The 25,692-nt window shown below is 34.6% G+C and overlaps 1 protein-coding gene across 1 annotated transcript in view; it reads left to right on the forward strand.

Annotated features, from left to right (window-relative positions):
- SGCZ (sarcoglycan zeta) overlaps nucleotides 1-25,692 on the forward strand; it is a 410,756-nt gene that overhangs the window by 281,871 nt on the left and 103,193 nt on the right. The window contains exon 3 of the mRNA XM_052661455.1: nucleotides 17,120-17,207. Coding sequence (XP_052517415.1) covers nucleotides 17,120-17,207 — 88 coding nt within the window. The remainder of the gene's footprint in view (nucleotides 1-17,119; nucleotides 17,208-25,692) is intronic.

The raw sequence follows: 25,692 nt of genomic DNA on the forward strand, positions 1-25,692 counted from the left end.
CCTGAGAGAGTAGGAGGACCTGAGTTGGTACTCAGAAAGAGTCGGATGAAGTAGCTCTGGACAGGGTTTAAATAGGCAGACATATAGTGGCCGAGCATAATTCCAGTAGATTCTTGTAGGCCAGGGCTGACTTAAAGGTGCCACATGGAATCAACACTAGTACAGGTTAAATTTTTTTGAGTGACAATTTTGATGACTTTGGTTAGGATGAAATGTTTGGTCTTATTGTAAACTCCTAGAGCTTGAAAACCGATCCCCTGCAGAATCATTTTCTTGTCTTGTTGGACACTATCAGCAATAGCACAGAGACCTCAAAATACAAAACTTTACAATAGTATTCTTAATGATCTTTCAATTTTTTCATGGACTTAAACTATAGTACTATGCCCTTCTGTATTTCTCTCTCATAAACTACTATAGTTTTATTTGCTTTCTACAGTTGGCTTAAGCAAAGTTTAAAATGTTATTGTTTTCTATGTAGTGTTAAAGAAAGCCCGACTTTCATTAAACACAAACATAACAGTGAAAACAAAACTAAAACAGAAAACATTTGTTTTAATGTGAAGAAATCCAAAAGAGATTTTTTTTTTTACTTTTCAGAAAATGCTTGATTTAAAATTTCAGAAAAAAATTTGTGTAAAAAACACAAATGCAGATAGTTCAGTTCAGTTCAGTCACTCAGTCGTGTCCGACTCTTTGCGACCCCATGAATCGCAGCACGCCAGGCCTCTCTGTCCATAACCAACTCCCGGAGATCACTCAGACTCAAGTCCATCGAGTCGGTGATGCCATCCAGCCATCCCATCCTCTGTCGTCTCCTTCTCCTCCTGCCCCCAATCCCTCCCAGCATCAGAGTCTTTTCCAATGAGTCAACTCTTTGCATGAGGTGGCCAAAGTACTGGAGTTTCAGCTTCAGCATCATTCCCTCCAAGGAAATTCTAGGGCTGATCTCCTTCAGAATGGACTGGTTGGATCTCCTTGCAGTCCAAGGGACTCTCAAGAGTCTTCTCCAACACCACAGTTCAAAACCATCAATTCTTCAGCACTCAGCCTTCTTCATAGTACAACCCTCACATCCATACATGACCACTGGAAAAACCATAGTCTTGACTAGACGGACTTTTGTTGGCAAAGTAATATCTCTGCTTTTTAATATGCTGTCTAAGTTGGTCATAACTTTTTCTTCCAAGGAGTAAGCTCTTTTAATTTCATGGCTGCAGTCACCATCTGCAGTGATTTTGGAGTCCAAAAAAATAAAGTCTGACACTGTTTCCACTGTTTCCCCACCATTTTCCCATGAAGTGATGGGACCAGATGCCATGATCTTCGTTTTCTGAATGTTGAGCTTCAAGCCAACTTTTTCGCTCTCCTCTTTCACTTTCATCAAGAGGCTTTTTAGTTCCTCTTCACTTTCTGCCATAATGGTGGTGTCATCTGCATATCTGAGGTTATTGATATTTCTCCCGGCAATCTTGATTCCAGCTTATGCTTCTTCCAGCCCAGTGTTTCTCATGATGTACACCCACTGAGTCACAGGAAGAAAATCAAACAAAATTGAGAAATCCTTTATCTACAAATGCAGATAAGTGTTAGAATAAAAAAAGTTGATAAAGGATTTCTCAATTTTGTTTGATTTTGTTCTTGTGACACAGTGGGTACTTAGGGTACAGGATTATGCTTCTTATATCATACATATTTTCTTAATTTAGATAACTATGTGTATGTCTGTGTATGCATTTTTTTTAGCATTGTTTGAAATGCCTTTTGATTGGGCCTTGCATCCTTTTTCCTAGATTTTATTGTTATGTGTCATGATACATACTTAATGATGATAAATTATAGCAAAAGTGAAAGTTGCTCAGTCATGTCCAACTCTTTGCAACCCCATGGACCATGCAGTCCATGGAATTCTCCAGGCCAGACTACTGGAGTGGGTAGCTTTTGCCTTCTCCAGGGGATCTTCTCAACCCAGGGATTGAACCCAGGTCTCTGGCATTGCAAGTGGATTCTTTACTATCTGAGCTATCAGGGAAGCCCCATGGGTTATTAATCCAAAGCCCTGATGTTTCCAAATTTGAATACAGTAAAAAGGCAAACACTAATCTAAATTACTTTAAGAAATTTAAAAAAGATAGTATATGTCTTTTTCAAATTGAATATAGCAGAGGCAACAAATTCTCTCCAGACTATATTTTGATGGGACTAGATAGTTCTAATTATTCTTGTACTTTCCAATACTACTAGTCAAGTAGAATATTGGATTTTAAATTAACTAGTATTAAAACTTTGAATTAGTTTCTCATTTGGTCAATATTTTGACAAGTAAATTTATGGATCAGTATAAGCCATCTAGTTAGCTCAGTAAACTTATACTTAACATTTATTCAAATGAGCAGATTAACCATGCATTGTTCTATAGAGGCTGGTAAATATAATGTTCAATCAAAATTCTTAAGGAAGTAAATTCATTATAGACCTTCAGTTTAAAAAAATTTTTGGAAAAAATTCGTGATCTATATGACCTCAGTTTCCAAAGAAATATTTATAGTAAAATTATACTTTAATACAAAGAGCGTGAACAATCTAAATGTTTGCCTAATAGATTGAGTTGATGATGCCATCCAACCATCTCATCCTCTGTCGCCCCCTTCTCCTCTTGCCTTCGATCTTTCCCAGCAACAGGGTCTTTTCCAGTGAGTCAGCTCTTTGTATCAAGTGGCCAAAATATTGGACCTTCAGTTTTAATACTTCAGCAAAGTATTGGACATTCAGCATCAGTCCCTCCAATGAACATTCAGGGTTGATTTCCTTTAGGATTGACTAGTTTGATCTCTTTGCTGTCCAAGGAACTCTCAAGAGTCTTCTCCAACACCACAGTTAACAAGTATCAGTTCTTTGGTGCTCAGCCTTCTTTATGGTCCAACTCTCATATCTGTACATGACTAATGGAAAAGCCATAGCTTTGGATAGACAGACCTTTGTTGGCAAAGTAATGTCTCTACTTTTTAACACTGTCTAAGTTTATCATAGCTTTTCTTCCAAGGAGCAAATGTCTTTTAATTTCATGGCTGCAGCCACCATCTGGAGTGATTTTGGAGCCCAAAAAAATAAAGTCTGTCATTGTTTCCACTGTTTCCCCATCTATTTACCATTAAGTGATGGAACCACATAACATGATATTCTTGTTCTGAATGTTTAGTTTTAAGCCAGCTTTTTCACTCTCCTCTTTCACTTTCATCAAGAAGTTCTTTAGTTCCTCTTCACTCTCTGCAATAAGTGAAAAGTGAAAGTGAAGTCACTCGGTTGTGTCCAAGTCTTTGTGACCCCATGGACTGTAGCCTACCATGCTTCTCTGTCCATGGGATTTTCCAGGCAGAATACTGGAGTGGGTTGCCATTTCCTTCTCCAGGAGATCTTCCCGAGCCAGAGATTGAGCCCAGGTCTCTTGCATTGTAGGCAGATGCTTTACTGTCTGAGCCACCAGAGAAGTCCAGTAACGGTGGTGTCATCTGCATATCTGAGGTTATTGATATTTCTCCCAGCAATCTGAACTCCAATTTGTGTTTCATCCAGCCCGGATTTCACATGATATATTCTGCATATAAGTTAAATAAGCAGGGTGACAATATAGAACCTTAACATACTCCTCTCCCAAATTAGAAACAGTTTGTTGTTCCATGTCCAGTTCTAACTGTTGCTTCTTGACCTGCATACAGATTTCTCAGGAGGCAGGCAAGGTGGTCTGGTATTCCCATCTCTTTAATAATTTTCCACAGTTTGTTGTGATTCACATAGTTAAAGGCTTTAGCGTAGTCAGTAAAGCAGAAGTAGACATTTCTCTGAAATTCTCTTGCTTTTTCCATGAGCCAGTTGATGTTGGCAATTTGATTTCTGGTTCCTTTGCCTTTTCTAAATACAGCCTGAACATCTGGAAGTTCTCCGTTCACATTCTGTTGAAGCCTTGCTTGGAGAATTTTAAGCATTACTTTGCTAGCATGTGAAATGAGTGCAGTTGTGCAGTAGTTTGAACATTCTTTGGCATTGCCTTTCTTTGGGATTGGAATGAAAACTAACGTTTTCCAATTCTGTGGCCACTGCTGAGTTTTCTACATTACAATGTAAATGCAATTTTCAGTTTGTCACAGGGCATTCCAATTATACCGTATATAGCATGTATTTCTGCTTTATTAAAAGGATACATGAATAGAAGCAGTTCCACAAAAATGTCCCAGAAAAAAGAAATTTTTATTCCTTTAGAAAACAAAACGACTGCTTTTGCAATATGAAATTTGACTAAATTCTTAAGCCATCAGATCTTGCCCAAGCAGAATTCTGTTCCTTTACCTCTCTTTAACACATGAAAACCTGAGCTGATACCTGAAACTAGTAGAATGAGAGTTAGTAAATTTTTAAAGAAGAGGGATCCTCTCAAAACAACTATATTTAATTTATTTAATGCAACCAACACATCCATATATGAAAGGTTACATAAAACTAAAAATGTTTCTTCATAACCTAAGTGACTAAAATATGGAAGGTAGGATGTTAGCACTCTCTGGAATCGAACACAAAGATGCAGCCAAGTATGTGTCATGATGATGGTTAAGCTGCTTATTGAACATTTTGTAAGGTTAAAAACCTGCTCTCTGCCTTTGCATTATGCTGCACTAGTTAGAATGTCTAATGATTTTTAGAAATTAGGTTGCCAGCTTGAAAACGGCAAGGACACATCATTCCAATAATTTCCATATCTCATTTATTTCTATCATGATGCACATAATTCTCACACATGAAGATTATAAAAGTTCATTTGAAATGCTCTAAGATGTAGGAATTAATTTAATGTCTGTTTTCCCTGCTTGCAGGAAATCACAAGCATGCTACATTAATTCAGGGAAATTTTTATATTATGTTTTATGGAAGGCATTCAATAAGAGCTCACTATCACAATATTTTTATATGAATGTTATTTTTTTATCAGCTGACATAAACCTGAGCACTCGTTTTATCTGAAGAGTTAGAAATTCTTCTGTTATATTTCTATCTATCTTGTCCATTAACTTACTGTACCTACAACCTATGAACCTAAACTTGTTAACCTTGGTCATTCAGAATGTCAGTTGGATTTCTTGGGCTAGTCTAAGATTCTAAACTATCTTTTTCAATGTGAGTATGACTATCCTAATGCATAACTAGAAGAGTCCCAGAAGATTAGGGATATATAGGTCATGTGTCATTTTCGGCATGCAGAGGATTAATGCACTGCTCCATAGATTTCAATGAAACATCCCAGACTATTGATTAATGGCATAAATTTGGTGTCCAGAGAAACTCTGAATTGAAAGAAAAAAATTTCCTTTGATTCCTCAAAAGGACACATCTATCTTTTAGTTATTTCCATTATAATCTTCATATGTGGAAAAAACTAATATTGCTTAAGTATCTTAAGATGTGCAAATGATCATCAAATTTCCATGTTCTCTGCTAGGATATAAGGTAATATTTCTTAAAATATAAAGTTATCTAGTTAATTAATAGTACTTCTTTTACACAATACTACCACACTGCTTTGATTGTTTTATAATTAAAAACCTGCTGCTGCTGCTACTAAGTCGCTTCCCTGGTAACTCAGATGGTAAAGAGTCTGCCTGCAGTGCAGGAGACTCCAGTTCAACTCCTGGGTCGGGAAGATCCACTGGAGAAGTGAGAGGCCACCCACTCCAGTATTCTTGGGCTTCCCCTGTGGCTCAGCTTGTAAAGAATCTGCCTGCAACGCAGGAGACCTGGGTTTGATCCGTGGTTTGGAAGATCCCCTGGAGAAGGGAAAGGCTACCCACTCCAGTATTCTGGCCTGAAGAGTTCCGTGGACTATACAGTCCATGGGGTCTTAAAGAGTCAGACACGACTGAGTGACTTTCACTTTCATTCCAAAAACTGTAATGAAAATCACAAAACACACAAATGTTTTTCTCAGCTGAGATTGCAATAAGAATAAATATCAGAGAGTTTGAAAGCATAGCTTCTGATGAAAGCCCAGATCTTTCTCATATGAAAATATGGATTTTATCTTTATCTAAGATTCATTGTCTTTGGATGTAATAACCTTCAGAGGTCAAAAAGAATAAAGAGAGAGAAAAAAAGAAATTTGCAAACTAAGTATATCAAAAACTCATGGTAGGATTTATCAATATAAGTTATCTTAAACTAAGGCAAGTTTTTTTTACTCCTTTTTTTAAACTTTTTATTTTATATTCCAGTATAGCTGATTAACAATATTGTGATGGTTTCAGGTGTACGGCAAAGGGACTCAGCCATACATATACATATATCCATTCTCTCCCAACTCCCCTCCCACCCAGGCTGCCACATAACATTGAGCAGAGTTCCATGTGCCACATGGTAAGTTCTCAGTTATTTTGAAATCTGAGATAGTCTGAGTTCATTTATCTTATATAATGATGTAGCGGGAATGCTAGCAAGTTCCATTAGGGATCTCACATTTTCCAACCCCTGACTAGTGTTACAAAGGGCATCTTTTCTGAGGGGTGTCCTATAATAGAAAAGTTTAAAGAATGCCACAAAAGGAGACATTTATGGTACCTTATTTAATATAGCCAACAATTACATGGCAAAATTCATGTCTCATCTGTATATCCTCTTATGTCTTTCTTAGACTTAAGTTATATGGCATATTTTTCATGAATAGAGTAAAGCAGATCTTCGGCTCCAAAGTTAGCGTAAAACATGGGTGAAGCACGTGATTAAAAAAAAAAGAAGTATTTCATATATCACAGGCTTCAATTACTCGGAACTTACCCAACATATTCCAAAGAATATCCGGTTAAACAAAGTACCTCTTGGAGAGAGAATAAGAGATAAAATAAGCAATCACTTAATTCACTTTAGTAAAGCCTTTAAGGCATACTTCCTAAGAAGTGAAAAAGATAATAACTCTAATGACTGGGAAACAGAATACTTTGCAAGTTACTTGCTTTCCAATCACCTCCTTATTGCAAAATTGAAGATGTAACTCTTTGAGTTTTTGTCAGTTACAAAAGTCATGATAAATGAGTGTGATATGATTTTTTTTAATGTACTTCAAAAGTTTTCAAAAATTAAGTAACATTTGTAGAGTGAATCCATTTTTTCTAGCTACTTAATTATGAGAACAGGTTTCTCAATCTATGCATTATATAGTAAAGTTACTCAGGAAAAGTAGAATATATGTCATGCTGAATCGTTTATTTTTTTGGCCACTCGCTTCATGTGGGATCTTTAGTTCCCTGACCAAGGAGCAAACCCACACTGCCTGCTACATGATCCCTGGGTCCCTGCATTGTAAGCATGGAGTCTTAACCACTGGACCACCAGGGAAGTCCCTGAATGATTTTTAATTCCAACAAGTTACATTCATTCACAGTTATATCAACTAATTGGAGGCGGGGGAGGGGGGATTACCTAAATCATTTAAAAAAGCAATTTGGATACTTTTCTCATAAGCTTTGGGGGGAGGGAGTTGGTTACACTTTTTTTTAAATTTTAACTGTGGTAATCATTTCTGATAAATCTATTTTTTTATGGTCATAAGCAAATGTGTCACATAGTTGTTTTCTCATTAACTATTAACTTTACTTTTACCTCAACCCAGAAGAATTTTTGAAAAATCTAGTGTCAGTTTCTACAAAGAGCAAGTTGAAAGGATAGCTATATTGTTGACCATAAAAAAAAAAAGTGCACAGTCTCAAAGCTGCAGATTATTCAGAATTGTTACTGAGGACTAGGCTGGGAAGGCAGCCTCTCAGATATCTCCGAGGAACTATTCCAAAGAAGAAAAGGAAGATTTGGGATATATAAAAGTATTTGCTTAAAAAAAAATCAAAACATGTAGTCAAACATCAAAAGATTACTGCTAATTCAAATGGACATCTCAAGTTAGTGATTTTTAGCAAATTTCCTATGTTTGAGAAGATTCAAGAGTCTGAGTTCACTGAAATTATTCTTCACACAACTGAGTGAGTGGCACAGCACAATGCATCTTAACTATCCAGGGCTCCTATCCTGTTTTCCTGCACCCTGAATTCCCCTCAGCGAGTACCATCAGGGCAGCCGCAGTGGCTGACAGTTTGATGCAGACAGCATTCCTTGTTTACTGAAATGGCAGTCATCATTTCTTGTCTACAGCTTCAGCTGGAGCCAATGCAAGAATTTCAGTCATTATTAATGTCATAATCTTAGTGTAATTACCAGGGAGGCTGATGCAGGGTGTGTGATTAAGTCATGGGAGGAGAGACCAAGAATTCAACAATTTGGAGCATCAGAACGTTGTGTTGTAAATGAAACAGCTAAGAGCTATGACTGTGATGTTGCTGGAATGACAATGAATGAGTTAAGAGAGAAAATCGTCCAGGAATGAGGGCAGCCAGAGACAGTGGAATATGTAGTAGGATGATATGAGATTCAGAGGTTAGGGAAGAGGAAAGAGGAAGGAAGAATTCTCTGGAACAAGCTCTGAGATGCAGAGAGGGTGCACCTCCTTTCTCTCTGCCCTTAAAAAAAAGAAGCAAAAGCAGCTAGAGTTGGAGAGAGAGTAGGAAATCAACATATGATTGTTTTGAATCTAGTTCCCTCTTCACATCATAGATGAGGAAGTTATTTTTAACGTTTTGCAAATTCATAGTTACTTAATTGTGACGAATTTTACAGTGCAGAATGTGAATATATATGAATACAAATTAGTCCCTTACACTCTCTACAGCTTTATTAAATTGATCACTCATATTTAGAATAATGAATCTCAGGCATTACAAATTCCTCCTGCAGATAACAAGGTAAATTATATCTTTCACTTTCTAAAATGGTAAAGTACACACATTCATTCTACTTCTAAATATGTTCAGCAGAAGAATTAAATAGGAAAAGGTTTTTATCTTGTATATTATTAATGTAAGTCATTAATGGATACATAATTAATATATTACTCTTGCGTACACATAATGGGAGATGAAACATAATGTAATAGCTGGAATCTTTTAAAATATGTGTTTGAACGTTGTTTATTCATTCATTCATTTTTACCATTTCACTGATTTTCTGACAGAAGTAGAAATTCTGACTTCTTCCTTAGAATTCAATATCTGGTTGCCAATAGCAATAAGTTAGGCAAGCCTCAGGGCAGAGAATGCAGTACAAGATTTGATTTGCCTGAATTTGAAAACAAATGCTTTAAATGAGAGTATTTAAACTCCTTATCATGAAATGCTAGTTTTGGGGGAAAATACTTTTCCTATAAATTCCTTGGCTTGTTTTTTATCAGGCAATGAAAATTTTATAACATAGCATTTTAATTTTGCCTTAACTGCCTGGAAAATCAAAGTAAAATTTGGGATTCAACTCTAGCAACAAGCTATGTGTTTGAACACAATTATTTCTCATGGTTTGAAAGGTCTTTAGTTCTGTTTATATATTTTAGTGCCTAATTAAATATTGTGTTAAGTTTGTAACACAATATCTTTTGGGAAGAAGTACTGTTTTAATAAAAGCGTGAATATTTTACATTTTTCTCCTCTTTCTGTTTGCTCTTCATATGGCATCTGTCTTCTGTTTTTCATGGAAAAAGAATAATTAAGGGAAACTATAATACTTTTCACACTTAAAAGTATTTCAAAGGCTGTGGTAATTTTTCAACCAAAAAAAGAGTTTATTTATTTCTCAATATATCACTAATTCTGGGTTTTAACACAAAAATGCCTTTAAATACAACATTTACTAATAGTAAACTGGTGAAATTATTGCATTAAGAAATTCCTAACAGCTCCCCACTCCAGTACTCTTGCCTGGAAAATCCCATGGACGGAGCTTGGTGGGCTGCAGTCCAGGGGGTTGCTAAGAGTTGGACACGACTGAGTGACTTCACTTTCACTTTTCACTTTTATGCATTGGAGAAGGAAATGGCAGCCCACTCCAGTGTTCTTGCCTGGAGAATCCCAGGGACAGGGGAGCCTGGTGGGCTGCCGTCTATGGGGTCGCACAGAGTCGGACACGACTGAAGTGACTTAGCACCAGCAGCAGCAGCAGCAGCAGTTTCTGCTATTTTAATATAGATTGTATCAAAGATCAGAAATAACAGCAGTAAAACCAATGAATCACTGCGGGAGTATTTAGTAAAACTTTATTATTCACACATCAAAAAGATAGATTGAGAACTGTGAGCATTCAAGCCAAAATATGGAATGAGGCTCAGAGGAATATTGTTATAAAGCAGCTTATAAGGTAAATAGACAATAACTGTTCTTTACAGTGATTTTGTCTTAAATGATAGGGAATCAGTTAGTGGTTACCTCATATCAACCCTGGAAAACAATGCAAATTTTGCTTATGACTTCTAGAGACATAAGCAAGAAATGACCCAGTTCAAGCTAGTCTTGCAAAGTAAGCTATGATAAGCTTTCCTTGTATGACTAAACTGATTTTGTCTGCTCAGGGGATTTTCAAGGCTCGTCTCCATTTGTTTTTAATTTTAACAGTAACTTGTTTTGTAAAGCAACTTGTTTTTTCTCTGTGCTTTTAAAATATTTTGAAAATAATGGATCAGCTTTGACACACATATAAAGATTAGTTGTTTTGAAATATGAACTCCCATAACCTTTCTAGAAAATGTAATCGAATCTATTTTTAAGGGTGAAAATAGGAACCAAAGACAACAGGTCTGCTATGCTATTATCATCCAGTACTGTGTCATCATTCTTTATGACTTCACCTGTGGTCTGGCACCTCAGTGAAAGTGTCAGAATAGAAATACAGAAAAGTTCATTGAGGAAATGCTCTCTCTCTGCTGTACCACTTCACATTCAAGTTCAAATGTGAACTCAGAGGACTGGGGAAAGCAGTTTAACACCTCTAGATAGCTTCATGATTAATACTTATACCTTAAAATACAAATTTCAGCAATTAAATGATTTGCATTCAGCAATTAAATGAAATTTCAAGTAAGTGTTTTATTAACCAAAGAATTTTAAAACTACCTGGTTTTCATCTTCTTAAGTGGGTCAAATTCTTCGAGAAGAAGTGGCTGCCTTGGGCAGAGAGAGATGATGAATATAAATCAAATTGAAATGTAATATAACTCATTCCACTTAAATGGCTTTTTAGAAAACTTGCTCTGGGTCCAAAAAAAAAAAAAAAAAATGGTGCAAGTGATTGATAAGTTTTGTGTGACCTGAACTCAAATCAAGTAAACATGTATAGCCTGAGTGCATTAAGAAGTAAATATGCCCAGTTCAGTTCATTCACTTAACAGATATTTAATATAGAGGAACGAGGTGCCAAACATGGCACAAAATATACTTTAAAAAATCTGTATGAGTAAAAGAAAATGACTCCACACTATGCTTTCAGGACAGAATGATCAAAACAAGGCAAACCAAAGATCCTGTGACAACTACCGTGATAGACGTGAACACAGAGAAACTGGAGGGAGGGAGGTAAATTTTGACTCTGGAGGAGCAGGAAAGCATCACAGAGGACATAACTGAATTGGGACTTGAAAAATGTCTATAATTTTGCCAGTTATGGGGCAATGGATAGGAATTTCACATGTAGGGAACAGAAGATGAGAATGCACAGAAGTGGCATATTTTCAGAAACATGAAAATTTGGGCAATTCTTGCATGGTGAAGTGGTGTGAAATAGAGCTAAAAAGAGTAGAACTGGATCATATAAAAAAGCACCTTATGTGTAATAAATGTGAATTTTATTCCCAGCAGAGATCGAAGAGTCAATAAATGTTTTATTTTGCTTTAATTCAAGCATATCAATATTTTAAATTTTAAAATATTTATGAAAATAACACTGGATATGAAGAATTAATGCAAGGAGGAAACGGTCATTATGATGTGAGCTGCAAGTCTAAGAAAGATCACAGAAAAATGTATATTTAAGAAACATAGCTGATGTCACTGATTTGATATTGAGGAAGAAGAAGATAGAGAATTGGGGGTAAGATAGGTTTATTATAATAATTTCTATCAGAGAAGATAAGAAAACCTACCTGGTAAAACTGTATAAACTCAAGAAATGAGATATCAAATGTGTGCCATCTACATTGAACAATATGGACACAGTTATGTTCTCTTTTAGGACTGAAAGTAGCGTAATTCTCATAAGTGATATATTTTAAAATATGTGTGCAGAGGGCAGTTCAGGAATTATTGCTCTTCCTCTGGAACCTAGGAAAAAAAGATTTTAAAAACGAACCAGACTCACTGAAACACAGACTATGGCAATGTGAAGTTGTATCTTACAATTTATGACTGTATATATTCCAGATATTTATGGAAGAGAATGAAATGTTTAAAGGAATTTAAAAATATATTTTGTTCCATTAATTTTAACATTTATTTTCAGATACGGATTTGCATTTTAGAAAGCCTAAACTGTTATCACCCACCAGAGACATAGTATCATGGTAATTAACACACGAGATTCTATACCCAGATAACTGGCTTCAAATACTTTGTTATTTATTAGCTGCATGATTTAAAGCAAATGACTTATACTCTCCTTGCTGAAGTTTCTTCATGTGTAAAACAAGAATGATAATAAATAATACCATTATTAGTTGAGTACTGTAATTACAATGTGGAATAAATAATAAAAGTAAACACTGAGTGCCCTTAGCAAAGGCTAGTAGGCCCTGATTTAATCATTTTCATATATCATCTAATTAATTCTTTATGAGAAGCCCACAGATTAAGTATTATTACCCTGTTTACTGATGAGGAAGTCATGATACAGAGATGCTGAATGGCTTGCCTAGTCCAGAAGCCAGAGTTTGGCAGTCTCACTATTTGAATTTAAACAGTCAGGGTTCTCTGAAACAAGCACTTTATTTCTTGACTCTTCCTGGGTGAATTTTATTTTAAGTTTCATAAGTAGGTAAGCTCATACATGTAAAGTATTTAGAAGTTTACGTGCATGTCCAGCATTGACTAAATGCCAGCAAATGTTAATTGCTTTTCCTAGTACTGCTCTTTTCTACTACAGTTTAATAGTTCAAACCTTGAGAGAATGAATATCAAGAGCAGAAGTGCCTGGTGTACACACGACCTCTTACAGGTACATCTTCTCACCAGTACTTTTTATTAGAGAAGTCTCTATCGCAACAGCTTGTTATTAGTAACATTCTCTCTGTTTTTTCTATACTGGGTTTATTGTTTGTCTGACTTCCTAAAAAATGAACTCCATGAGAGAAGAAAGTTGGTCTCCTCTGTTTCTGTTTTATACACAGCAAAGAGCTGGACACATCATAGGCCCTTAGTAAATATTTATGATAAACAAAGGTGAACACAATGGAAATAAGAATAGAATCATTTTTCCCTTGGTCACTTGTATAGATTATAACAAAATCATTGAAATGAGAACATGGTGCTTTATTTCTCTATGACCATTAACAAGGTGACAAGCAGGCCCTTGTCTTAAAAAATGTGGATGCAAAAGATCGTAAGTGAGGGTTCTCAGGTCCTCTTAATGGGACAATTGCCATTCCCCTGGGTCTCCTACCTGCTATGTCTAAAGAGAAGCATAAGAAGGAAAGTATATTTCTTGGCATCAAAGCAAGGATGCAGGTGGTGGAAAAGAGCTGACTTCAATCAAGAAATTATTCTTTCTCCAAAAGAGATATTTACATTAATGTACCATGCAGAATAATATAGCACCTATGGAACTTTTTACCCTTATAGACTTGTCTGTCTTATGCCTATTTGAGAGTTAATACCACCATATGATTTTCCCCCCTTCATGATCTCAGCAAGAATAAACTCCAAGGGATATTGGTACATATGTTTTAATATCTGAAACTAGACACTAGCTTTCAAAGATCTGGAGCACAGAATTATAAAGGATCATGAAGAGGGACTATTTTAAAAGAGTGAAAAACAATGATTTATTAGTGGAAGTTATTTTATTATATGGAGATCTTTGGGGAAATGAGCACAATAAATGTCAAATTTGGTAAAAAGTAACTTCTTGATACTAATTTTCATCTAAGAATGTGTTTGTAATCAGATTTATAAATTAAGATTTCTTGAAATAGTTGCTATTAGTTCTATCATATATATTTTTTAATCACATGTGTATATTTTAATTAATTGTGTTTACTTAATATACAGAGTGTATATTGTATAAATGGTCATAGTGTGGACCTAAGAGGCATAAGCCATGATTCTAATCCCAAAAGTTTTCTTTGGGGTGATATATAACACAGAAATGATAGTGTGACTTGTCAGTGAAAACAATGCTCTTACATGCATTGCATTTTGTCTGTGAAAAATGTTACTCAATTTTTATTAATTTCACCTGATCACATTTTAATAAATCTGTACAACATATCATATTGATATCTACCTGAATACCTGCGGAGAATTGTTCATGACCTCTGATAGCTATATGTTTATAGTATAGTCAGTAAAAAGATTGCTGTTTTTATTATAGTAAAATTTTAATCTAGATATAAAATTTTAATTCAGAGGGGAAGATTGGTGGAATCGTGTAATGAAAAGGAAAGAATGCCAGGGATAGAACCTCAATTGGATATCGGTGGTTAGAGTAAGAGAAGATTGATATGTTGTAAACAAAGAGAAGCAATGATTAAACTTTCAATCCTAACCCAAATCTCTTTTTCTGTTAGATCAACTTAAATGCTTATTGCCTTTTTAAAATGAACTTTTCTCTCATCTTAAAATATTTAATAAAAAATATCTATTTTAATATACTTGCATAATCCTTGTATATTCTAATGATTATGCTCTTATGCTATAGATCACAGAAATTTATGTTTAGTAATTCAAATAAGAGCACATAGTGTCATTCTATCATGTATACTATCATGTAAGAATTGAATCGCTAGTCTATGTCTGACGCAGGATACAGCATGCTTGGGGCTGGTGCATGGGGATGACCCACAAAGATGTTATGGGGAGGGAGGTGGGAGGGGGGTTCATGTTTGGGAACACATGTAAGAATTAAAGATTTTAAAATTAAAAAAAATAAAAATAAAATAAAAATAAAATAAAAAAGCATTAAAAAAAATAAAATAAAAAAAAAAAAAGAGCACATAGTGTCATCAATTTTAAAAAATCCTAGTAGTCATATATATTATATAATAAAAATATTAAAATATATGAATGAAAATGCAGCTAACCTATTTTTACAATGTTTTGAACTGCAAGGTGCTTTATAGGCTTCTGCTTTTTCTGACATTCAAATTAATTTCATTTTTTAAAAACATAGGCAACATATATTTAATTCTGCCAGTTTAAAATAAAATATTTTTGTGCTTTAGTGAGCCATCCTCTTTGTGCAGTTTCCTTACTGGGCATAATTATTTGCAAACAGTCCTTACTCCACAACCATATTGTTAACAGAATTTGAACATATCACTTGAAAGGAATGATGGAATTAATTAAATATACTTCATATATTTTCAAAAATGAATGTCTGCAGCATAGAAACACCTATGCAAAAAGAACTAGGTTTATTTTTAACTACAGATAACACACTTTTGATTTGTGCCAAAAATAAATGAGTTGTGATGAGACAGGATGAAATTGGCATTGTTCTGTACAACTATGTCTCACTTTTGAGAACACATCTGTTCTTGAAAATGTAGAAATTTACTTTTAAAAATTAAGCCTTAGTTTAGACATACTAACAAAGTACACTTTTAAAGGAAAATTTATGTGTGTGAGTGTGTGTTTGTGTACCTTTGCTTAGTGCTTTGCATCTAGTCAGAAGGGGAAAAAATAGCTTTAGAAAAAATATATAAAATCTTATGTATGTATATTCGAGTCACAAATTTCAAATTCTGTTCTCAAAAGAGTTTTTATATGATACATGTATGAAAGCATTTTATTTACATTAACATAGAGATGACAAACCACTTACATGTTAAGGATGACCTTGGGAGAGATTTTCGTAGTTTCAATATCTTGGGTACAGGCTCCATGAAGACAGGTATTGTTTTATATTTTGATCCCTGAAATGTCCCAAGCCTGTACTTAATATATTCTCATTATTATCAAAGTATTTTTGTTCAATGAATAAATGAATGAACTATTTGTAAATGATCACCGTGCTTGTTTTAGGTCATAAAAATATGAGAGTAGCCAGTTGTTAGTTACTTGTCTAAGGCGGTGGCAATAGCCTAGTACATAGATTTCTAAAAGAGTGATATTGTCCTTCAAATAAATTATTTTACTGTTGAGTGCTAAATTGTGATAAAAGTAAACATCTAAGCAAGATTATTTATGCTAAAAGATAAGCTATCTTACATTCTCTTATTCTATATACCTCCTTTCTTAAATCATCTTATGATTTAAAAATCATTCCTACTTGAGCTAGATACATAAGGTAATATCAATTTTGTTATGATGATTCATTTGTCCATTCAATAAACATTTAGTAAATGCTTTCCTTCAGCAGTAGGCCAGGTAGTGGGAATAAAATTTGTCAACATGACTGCTATGGTTCTTGTCCCACGGACATTTCCTCTTGTGACAGAAGCAAATTAAAAACAAGTAAACACATACATTAGCAAAATAAATATGTCTTGGGATAAGTGCTCTGAACAAAATAAGTGGAGATTGGGAGTTTGAGGATTGAATGAATCTGTAGTTGCAGTGATCAGGGGAGGCACTTTCAAGGAGGAAACATTTAAGCTTAAACCTGAAAGTTGCAAGTTCAGCTTAAAAAGGGACCTCCCCATTTCTACAGAGTTTAAAATATCTCCAAAGGCAGGTCTCTATGCCAATGGAAGGGTGAGAAAAAGAGAGTTACTACAGCAGTGATGTATGATAATCAGTAGTGTTGGAAATGTTTGCACCAAGTAGTTAATTCCTGTTTATCCAAATGGAAACAGTCCTATTATGTCAAATAGTTATTTTGAAGCACCCTTCTTATTTTGTATTTTTCAAACAGTATTTGGGGTGTTAAAAGAGCTGCGTAATATAAAACAAAAAATAGAATTTTGATAATACCCAAACAAGTGCAATATAATTTTATATATAAAATCTTGACTATATTTCTATTTTTTATTTGATTTCTTTATTTTATACATGTTTCCCAGGATAGTCCACTGGTCTTACAGTCTGACAGGAATGTAACAGTGAATGCAAGAAATCACATGGGGCAGTTAACTGGACAGCTGACAGTAGGTGAGTGCTTTGGGGTAAAGATTGCTCACACCATCTAACTCCATTTAAAGCTCTGTGGTTGTTTAAATTGGGAAAAGCAAAATATATTCTTTCTCTAGTATATTATTTCTCTGTATATGTAGACAGTCCCATACAGCCCTATTAGCTTTCACAGGATTTGATTTGTCATAGGCTAGTTAAGGTCATTGTTACTCTTGCCAATGTGTTAATGTGAGACTGAATTACATATATTTTGCTCTTATTACTCTTGAATTATGAAATGCACCATTTTCTAACAAATATCTACCTAGTATATTAAATTATAGTAAATAGGCTTAAATAAACATGAAATGCAACATCATTTATCTTTTTTTTAAATAAATAATTTACTAAATATTATCTGCTTGTATAAATTAGAAATGACATAATAATTGAATATAAACTTAACATTGACCAATTATAAATTTGATGTTGAAATTATATATAGTTAAGGATTAGAGGCTTTAGAAGTTGTAAATATGTTTATGATAAAGTATTACTAATGTTTTCTCATTGTCAAAAATATAGAGATTCATATTACATGGCATTGTTATTTAACTTAATTTCTATAGAGGAATGGGAAATTGAGTCAGATATAATTATGTAAAACAATACAAAGACTTGATTTTTGTTTAATTGCTAATACATTTTTGAAATATTGTATTTTTCTGTGGGAAAATTACCTAATACTTATTGATATTATGTGTATGTGATAGTATATTATAAAGACTAAACTGCAATTTGGGGAGCTAAGTTATCTTTACCTTGATGAGAAAATAATTATCATTTAAAGCAAATGTATATTTCCAGTATTTCTGATTAAATTACCCAAGAATATGACAATGAAATGTGAGATTTATAAATTTGAGCTTAATTCTGTCTACTTATTTCTAAGTATATGAAATAATTTTTGTTATGTATTCACTTTGATGAAGCCAAAAATAAAACTTACATTGTGAAATTTTTGTATTCCAAAAAATATATAATTAAATTTTATTTAGAATTGTTTAATTTATTTTGCTTTTTCTTTACACTATAAAATATGGTCAGTAGATATCTATCAATTGCTATAATTTGATAGTATTTTGCGGTATGATATCAATTATAAGGGGCTTCCCAGGTGACACTAGTGGTAAAGAATCCAACTGACAAAGCAGTAGACACAAGAGACAAGGGTTCGATCTCTGAGTCAGACAGACCCCTGGACGAAGAAATGGCAACCCCAGTGTTCTTGCCTGGGAAATCCCATGAACAGAGGAGCCTAGCTGGCTGGAGTCCACGGGGTCACAGAGTCAGACAGACTGAGCATTCGAACGCACGAACACACACACACATCTATGACAAAGGGGAGGTATAGGCTAATGGACTAAAAATTAGAGAGAAGAAATATATCTATCGACACAAAAGTGATTCAAAAGCACCAGGTACTTCGTTTAAATGTTCATGTCAATTAACTATTGCTATGTTGGAACTACAGAAACAGGCCTAAAGTTTTTTTTCTTTTTAATGTAGAGAACTGTTAACCTAGAATAGAACTTTATTTTGCATTCTTTTCTAGATTAAAAAAAAGAAAAAGGTCCTTAGTGGAAATGCCAACCTGTAAATTGAACCCACAAAGACTACATACCAATGTCGACTGTCAAATGCAATCACTACGTAACTAGTGTACTGCCTGTGGAACAAATTGGCTGTTTGATTATATGAAGGATAATCAAATATCATTTACATTTCACTGCCTGCTTTCCTGCAGGAAACATAAAGAATGATAGCATTGGACTTATGTTTTCAACCACTGTTCTAAGTTAATTTTAATATAGAATCGATACTTGCCAGTTATGTATGGGAAAAGAGAGAAGAATGGAGAGGGAGAGGAGTGGTGGGCTGGGGAGAAAGATTAAGCTTAGTTTTAGCTGAAGCAAATCAATAAGGTAATGATACACCAGCATATTTCTGTGGCTGGAAGCACACTCTTTCCAGTGAGGCTTAAACTGAAAACTTTTAATATCCTGCTCCTCTGGGTGTCCTGTTGATGACCTCCATCTTTCCACCACTTTGTATTTCTCATTAACCATACAAAAAACAAAGGAAGGGTAGATAAAGGGGAGTCGGAGAGGGATAATGTATTCACATCTGGAGTCAAACCACATAGGACTCCAAAAAATTTTATCTCTTGGAGACTCAGTTTTCTCATCTCTAAAATAGAGATAAGGACATTTATTTAGACCTGTACGTAAGAATTGGGGAAATTTCAGTGTCTGCAAATCTTAGAGAATTATGTTGCTAATCTGTTACTACTTGAATGATGGTGTTTGTAATTTTTGGTGTCACTTGAGTTACAAATACATGTTAGAGTGTGAAAGATCTCATGATGCTTTTCTGTCCATTACGTCTGGAATTTTAGTTGGGAAATACATGTTGTATTGTAATACTGTTGCAAAGATATACCACAAAACACATCACAGAAAGTGTGCCTGATGTGTGGATGATGCTTTAATCATGTCAGGATAAAATTATCTTTAGGTATAATCTGAAGAGATATTCAGACAAATTTAAGTAAGATATTGAATCACTGTTCATTTTTAATCATATTGAGATAAAGTAACCATTTTAAGCCTCTTTCCTTATTTCCTTTTTTTTCTTAATTTTTCAGTTTTTATTTAGGGACATGGTCCTGGGCATGGTCCCATATGTATATATATATATGTATACATGTATACATACATACATATGTATACATACATACATATACATATGTATACATGTATATATATGTGTGTATGTATATGTGTGTGTGTGTGTATATATATATATACATATATATATATATATATATATGAATTAAAAGTGTTAGTCACTCACTCGTGTTCAACTCTTTGAGAACCAATAAAATGTAGCCTGCCAGGCTCATCAGTCCATAGAGTTCTCCAGGCCAAGATACTGGAGTGGGTTACCATTGCCTTCTCCAGGGGATCTTCCTAACCCAGAGACAGAACCCAGGTCTCTGGCATTGCAGGCAGATTCTGAGCCACTAGAGAAGCCCATCTATCCATCCATCCATCCATCCATCTATCTATCTATCTATCTATCTATCTATCTATCTACATAGAGAGAGAACCTGCCTGTCAGTGCAGGAGACATGAGTTCAATCCCTGGGTTAGGAAATTCCCTGAAAAAGGAAATGGAAACCCACTCCAGTATTCTTGCCTGGGAAATCCCATGGACATAGAAGCCTGGAGAGCTACAGTCCATGGGGTCACAAAAAGTCAAATACGGCTTATCGACTAAACAGCCTCCAATTAAAATAAATAAATTTATATTAAAAATAAATAAAAGTAAACTTTCACATTCAAAAAAAAAACAATATATGCCAGTTCAGGCATAATAAAAACTAAAACTAAATATTTTACCCTTGGGTAAATTTTTAAAAAGACAAAATTTGTGTGTGCTTGAAGTTCCAGGCTTTACATAAATTTCTGATAATATCAGAATCTCCCCACAAAGTTTGACTCTAATATTTTATGACCTTCATGACATAGTTGAAGATCAATGAACTCAAGGTTTCTTCCTACAAATTTCTCTTCTTAGAATAAACCTGAAAGGGAGGTATAAGATTATTAGGGGGAAGTGGGTAAAGAAAGTACAGGATCCCAGAAGTTCAGACTCCTTGAAGAAAAAAAAGAACTTAATTCTCAGAATCATTCTCCAAGTCAAATTCCTATTTATTCAATCTGTAATTCCTATGTTATCAGGTCATTCCTTTTTTATATGAGAGGAAAACTGTCTGATTTTAGGTGTTACATGTTCATATATGTTGATAGTATGATACTTCATATTTTTCAGAACATTTCAATCAAACAATGTAGATAAAATATGTAAATCATATACTAGAATTGTGAAACTTATCATAGTCACTCAGGATAATTCATCAATGTGATCTATAAAATAAAAACCATTTCTATAGGCCAGTGCCAGAGAAGGCAATGGCACCCCTCTCCAGTACTCTTGCCTAGAAAGTCCCATGGACGGAGGAGCCTGGTGGGCTGCAGTCCATGGGGTCGCTATAAGTCAGACACTACTGAGCAACTTCACTTTCATTTCTCACTGTCATGCATTGGAGAATCCCAGGAGCGGGGGAGCCTGGTGGGCCACCGTCTATGGGGTCGCACAGAGTCGGACACGACTGAAGCGACTTAGCAGCAGCAGCATAGGCCAGTGCAGATGAAATATTGTCATGTAGTTTTTACATAAACATTGTTCAAAATACTGATAACAGTGATAATTAATGCTATGGTAATTAGATTTGCTCAAAATGTAATAACCTTTACCACAGTATAATGGGGATAATTTGTTATCTTTTATTTACCAATAACATTATATTGATCTATAATGGAAAATATTTACTCTCGTGAGTAGTTTAAACAATATAAATGTTAATTTCAGCAAAATAATCCAGTTTTTTTGTAGCTCTTAGCCAATTTTGATCAAGGTATGGAATTCTATATTGCTTTTTCTTACATTCCCTTACAGGTATTGCTTATCTTTGATAAAGTAATAGCTAAAAGTAATAAGATATTTTTTCCATCTCTTACACCTTTTGTCATGAGTCTATAGTTGGTGAATAAAAATAAAAGGATAAACTGAAAAGTTGAACAAGGAATGATAGTAGTGGATAGAACTAGTTTTTGTTCCTAATTATTTTTCTTCTGTAGCTCCCTTATTTAAATCTCAGTCACAAACAATGATGTTTGAGAAACCCAGAATGGCTGTTAATGGGGTCCTGTGTCATAAACAAGTTCCATGATGCCATGTCTACCATTATCCCAGTAAAGTATTAAGACTTATTGTATATTAAATAATTACAATGTCATTGTCCTAAAATTTACTTTTCAAATGTGCCCAAATTCACAATTCAAATGGAATGTCATATGTCATCATAATTTTACTTGTTTAGCACCCAGTACATTTATAGAATCACTTAACTCCTAGGAACGACTAGCTATTATCATTGGATCATTTACTCATCTTTGATATTCTTAAATCCATTTATCAAAAATCAGTGACATAACCAAATTATATAAAAACCTTAATTATAATCTACCAATATAACACCTCATTTTTTTCTTTCTTCTATACTTCTTCAATGCTCAGAGTCATGGTTGACTCTATGGTAATAAGAGAGAATGTAATTTGTAAGAAGTTAAACAAAATATTTACATTTAGTGCTGCTGCTGCTGCTGCTGCTGCTAAGTTGCTTCAGTCGTGTCCGACTCTGTGCGACCCCATAGACGGCGGCCCACCAGGCTCCCCTGTCCCTGGGATTCTCCAGGCAAGAACACTGGAGTGGGTTGCCATTTCCTTCTCCAATGCATGACAGTGAAAAGTGAAAGTGAAGTCGCTCAGTCGTGCCCAACTAGTAGCAACCCCATGGACTGCAGCCCACCAGGCTCCTCTGTCCATGGGATTTTCCAGGCAACAGTACTGGAGAGGGGTGCCATTGCCTTCTCCGACATTTAGTGCTAGTTTTCTTTTAACATTTCAAATTTTGAGGCTTAAACACGATATAATAATGAAAATGGTTATTAACAACTTCTGCAGCAGGGTTGATTCTGTCATTTCTTCTGAAAGAGCTTGCCTTCATTGCTTAAGGGGACTTATGAAAAAGCCCATCAGGGAGTAGGACATATAAGCAGTCTCTATGCCCAAACAGAGGTGTCTGTACCAATCCTTTGCCTTTTCCAGGGGCTGTCAATCAGCTATGCACTTAAAAATCAAATATGTTTTATTCATGTCTAGAGAAGATACACTGAAGAAGGGACTGGCTACCCACTTCAGTATTCATGGGATTCCCTGATGGCTCAGACAGTAAGAAATCTGTCTGCAATGCAGGAGACCTGTGTTGAGAAGATCCCCTGCAGGAGGGCATAGCAACCCACTCCAGTATTCTTGCCTGGAGAATCTCATGGACAGAGGAGCCCGACAGGCTAAAGTCCATGGGTTACAAAGAGTCGGACATGACTGAGCAACTAAGCACAGCACACCTCAGAGAAGATAACCTTGATAAACAAACTTATGCATTAATTATGGTTCTGTAAGGAAAATATCTTTAGTTGATTTGTTTTCTTACCATTTTGAGTAAATATATACAAATGAATGCAGTCTATAGGACAAAACAAATATTTTTGAAATATATTAAGTGTGTAAGGATACAAGTAAAAATGTACTAATTAAATTTAGTACATTATTTGTCCATAGGAAAGCCATTTGTATCCTATTGATTACTTAAACTGTATTGACCTTCCCCATAATAAATGTGTAAAGGGAAATGTGACTGATAGCATGATCCCACTATATTTATGGAGAAACATATACGCTTCTTATAGGAAACCAGATATTCGTCTTCACATACACAGAATTAAAAAGTATACATTGTTTAGTTGAAAGAAAACAAGATGATATAGTGTAGACTATTTTTAGCATCTATATCAAAAGAAGCATTGGGTGTGCTAATACTCTGGCAAAATGCTCTAAAGAAGGCTGAGCTCACAATAGCAAAATGCTGTTATATAAAAGTATTATAGGGAGCAAAAACATAACATGTTTACCAGTTCAACTTAATTCAGTTATAAGAATATAGCTTTATCTGCAAGAGATCATGTGTGTGTGTTTTACATATTCCTTAAATGACATGCACTTACACCTGGGTTTGTTATTGATCAGAGAAAGTAAGAAGCCAAATCCTTAGTGATTGTTACTGGATCTTTTCACTTAAGAAATAAAGTGAATCAGTGATAAAGCTGACATCCTTCAGTAAAAACTGAAAACACTAAGTTTCAACTATGTTGATGTCTCTGCCTACCTCAGTACATCCAAGACAGACACACACACACACACACACACACACACACACACACACACACACACACACACAGCAACAGGCCTCCCACAGAACTGGTATATGGAGAGTAATGGGAATCAGTCCTGAGTCTACTACTGCATACAGCAGGCTTGTTTGACACAGCAGCATTTTATTTCATGCAATTAATTACTTATGCCACAGGTTAATTTGTCTTGAAGCTTTTCCAAAAATCATGGCAAAATAAAAATGCAGTAACACAGGCAGTGAGTAAAATAACACATTTTTTTTTGCAGTAGCAAATCCAAATACAAATTTATTGTGCATATGTTACATAGAACAATAGCTTAAATATGTTTATAATGAGTTTAAAATAACATAATTTTAAGGGAAATGTTACTATTAAGAATTTAATATACACTAATGCATATTAGATTGTCAAAACCACTGAGCATGTTTCTAATGTTCCACAAACTTATGCTATACATCTGAAAGTCTCACAATATCAGACACAAAATATGCTTGCTAAAAAGGCATTCTAATGTGACTAATTATTAAGATGTTTTAGAAAACCAAAAAAATCAGCCCATAAATTTAAAATTCTCTTTAAATGATAGGAATATATGGATTTTCACTAATACTATTGTGAATCTAATCATATGAATTATATATCACATTGTTGTAGAAGAGTATGTTGACCTAGAAATCATAATTTTCTCATAAACTAGTTTTAGAAAGAAATTATGTTTCGATAGTTAATAACATAGATTCAGGGGCCAACCTAATCCTAGGTGTGTCATTTCCAGCTCTGTGACCACATGCAAATTACTCCAGGCAATCTCTCCAGGCATCTGTGAGAGTCACACAAGGACTAATACAGTAGATGTGAGAATGAAATGAGTGAATATATGCGAAGCGCTTGGAACATTTCCTGGAGCAGGGTATGCATTCTGTGTATGTTAGTAACTGTAAATTTTATTTCATCTGCCTGTAAATAATTCTGTGTAGTTGACCAAGCCTCTCAAGTTTATTTTCCTTATCTATGGAAGGAATATTATTTGAGATTGTCTCCATGGTTCTTTCCTGTTCCAAGCCTTAAAGTGAAAAAAAAAAATTTTTTTAATGTTTAGAGAAATTAATTGATAAATCCTCTGGTCAATTAACTTCCCCACACTCCTGATAAAAAATGACATATAATTTGATTATTGACATCTTAGCCCCAAATTATATGCACATATTTATCATGGAAATGGAGAATGTAAATAAGCACAACTAAATCAGCATGTTGTAATTCTTTCATCAGATTTTGGCTTATAAAATTTTGTTTTTTATTGAAAGTTAATCCACAAAATAATTCAGCAAGTGCCATCAGCTTATTTTTGTCTATACTAAAAATCAGCATGTTTTGTCCCTAAATGAATAGATAAAAATGTAGATGAGGGTTTTATAATAAATATTTAAAGACCCCTAAAGTGACATGTAATCTTGTGTTAAAGCAATTACTGTGAACACCTGGGAATCGCTTAATTGACTGCAGATGGTGTAGGACATGTAAAAAGTAGAAGGTTACAGATTATTCTCACGTACCAAATTTATGTTTTCTGTCGTTGACTC

Source organism: Budorcas taxicolor, chromosome 24 (assembly GCF_023091745.1).
Source record: "Budorcas taxicolor isolate Tak-1 chromosome 24, Takin1.1, whole genome shotgun sequence".
In the NCBI taxonomy this organism is placed as follows: Eukaryota; Metazoa; Chordata; class Mammalia; order Artiodactyla; family Bovidae; genus Budorcas; species Budorcas taxicolor.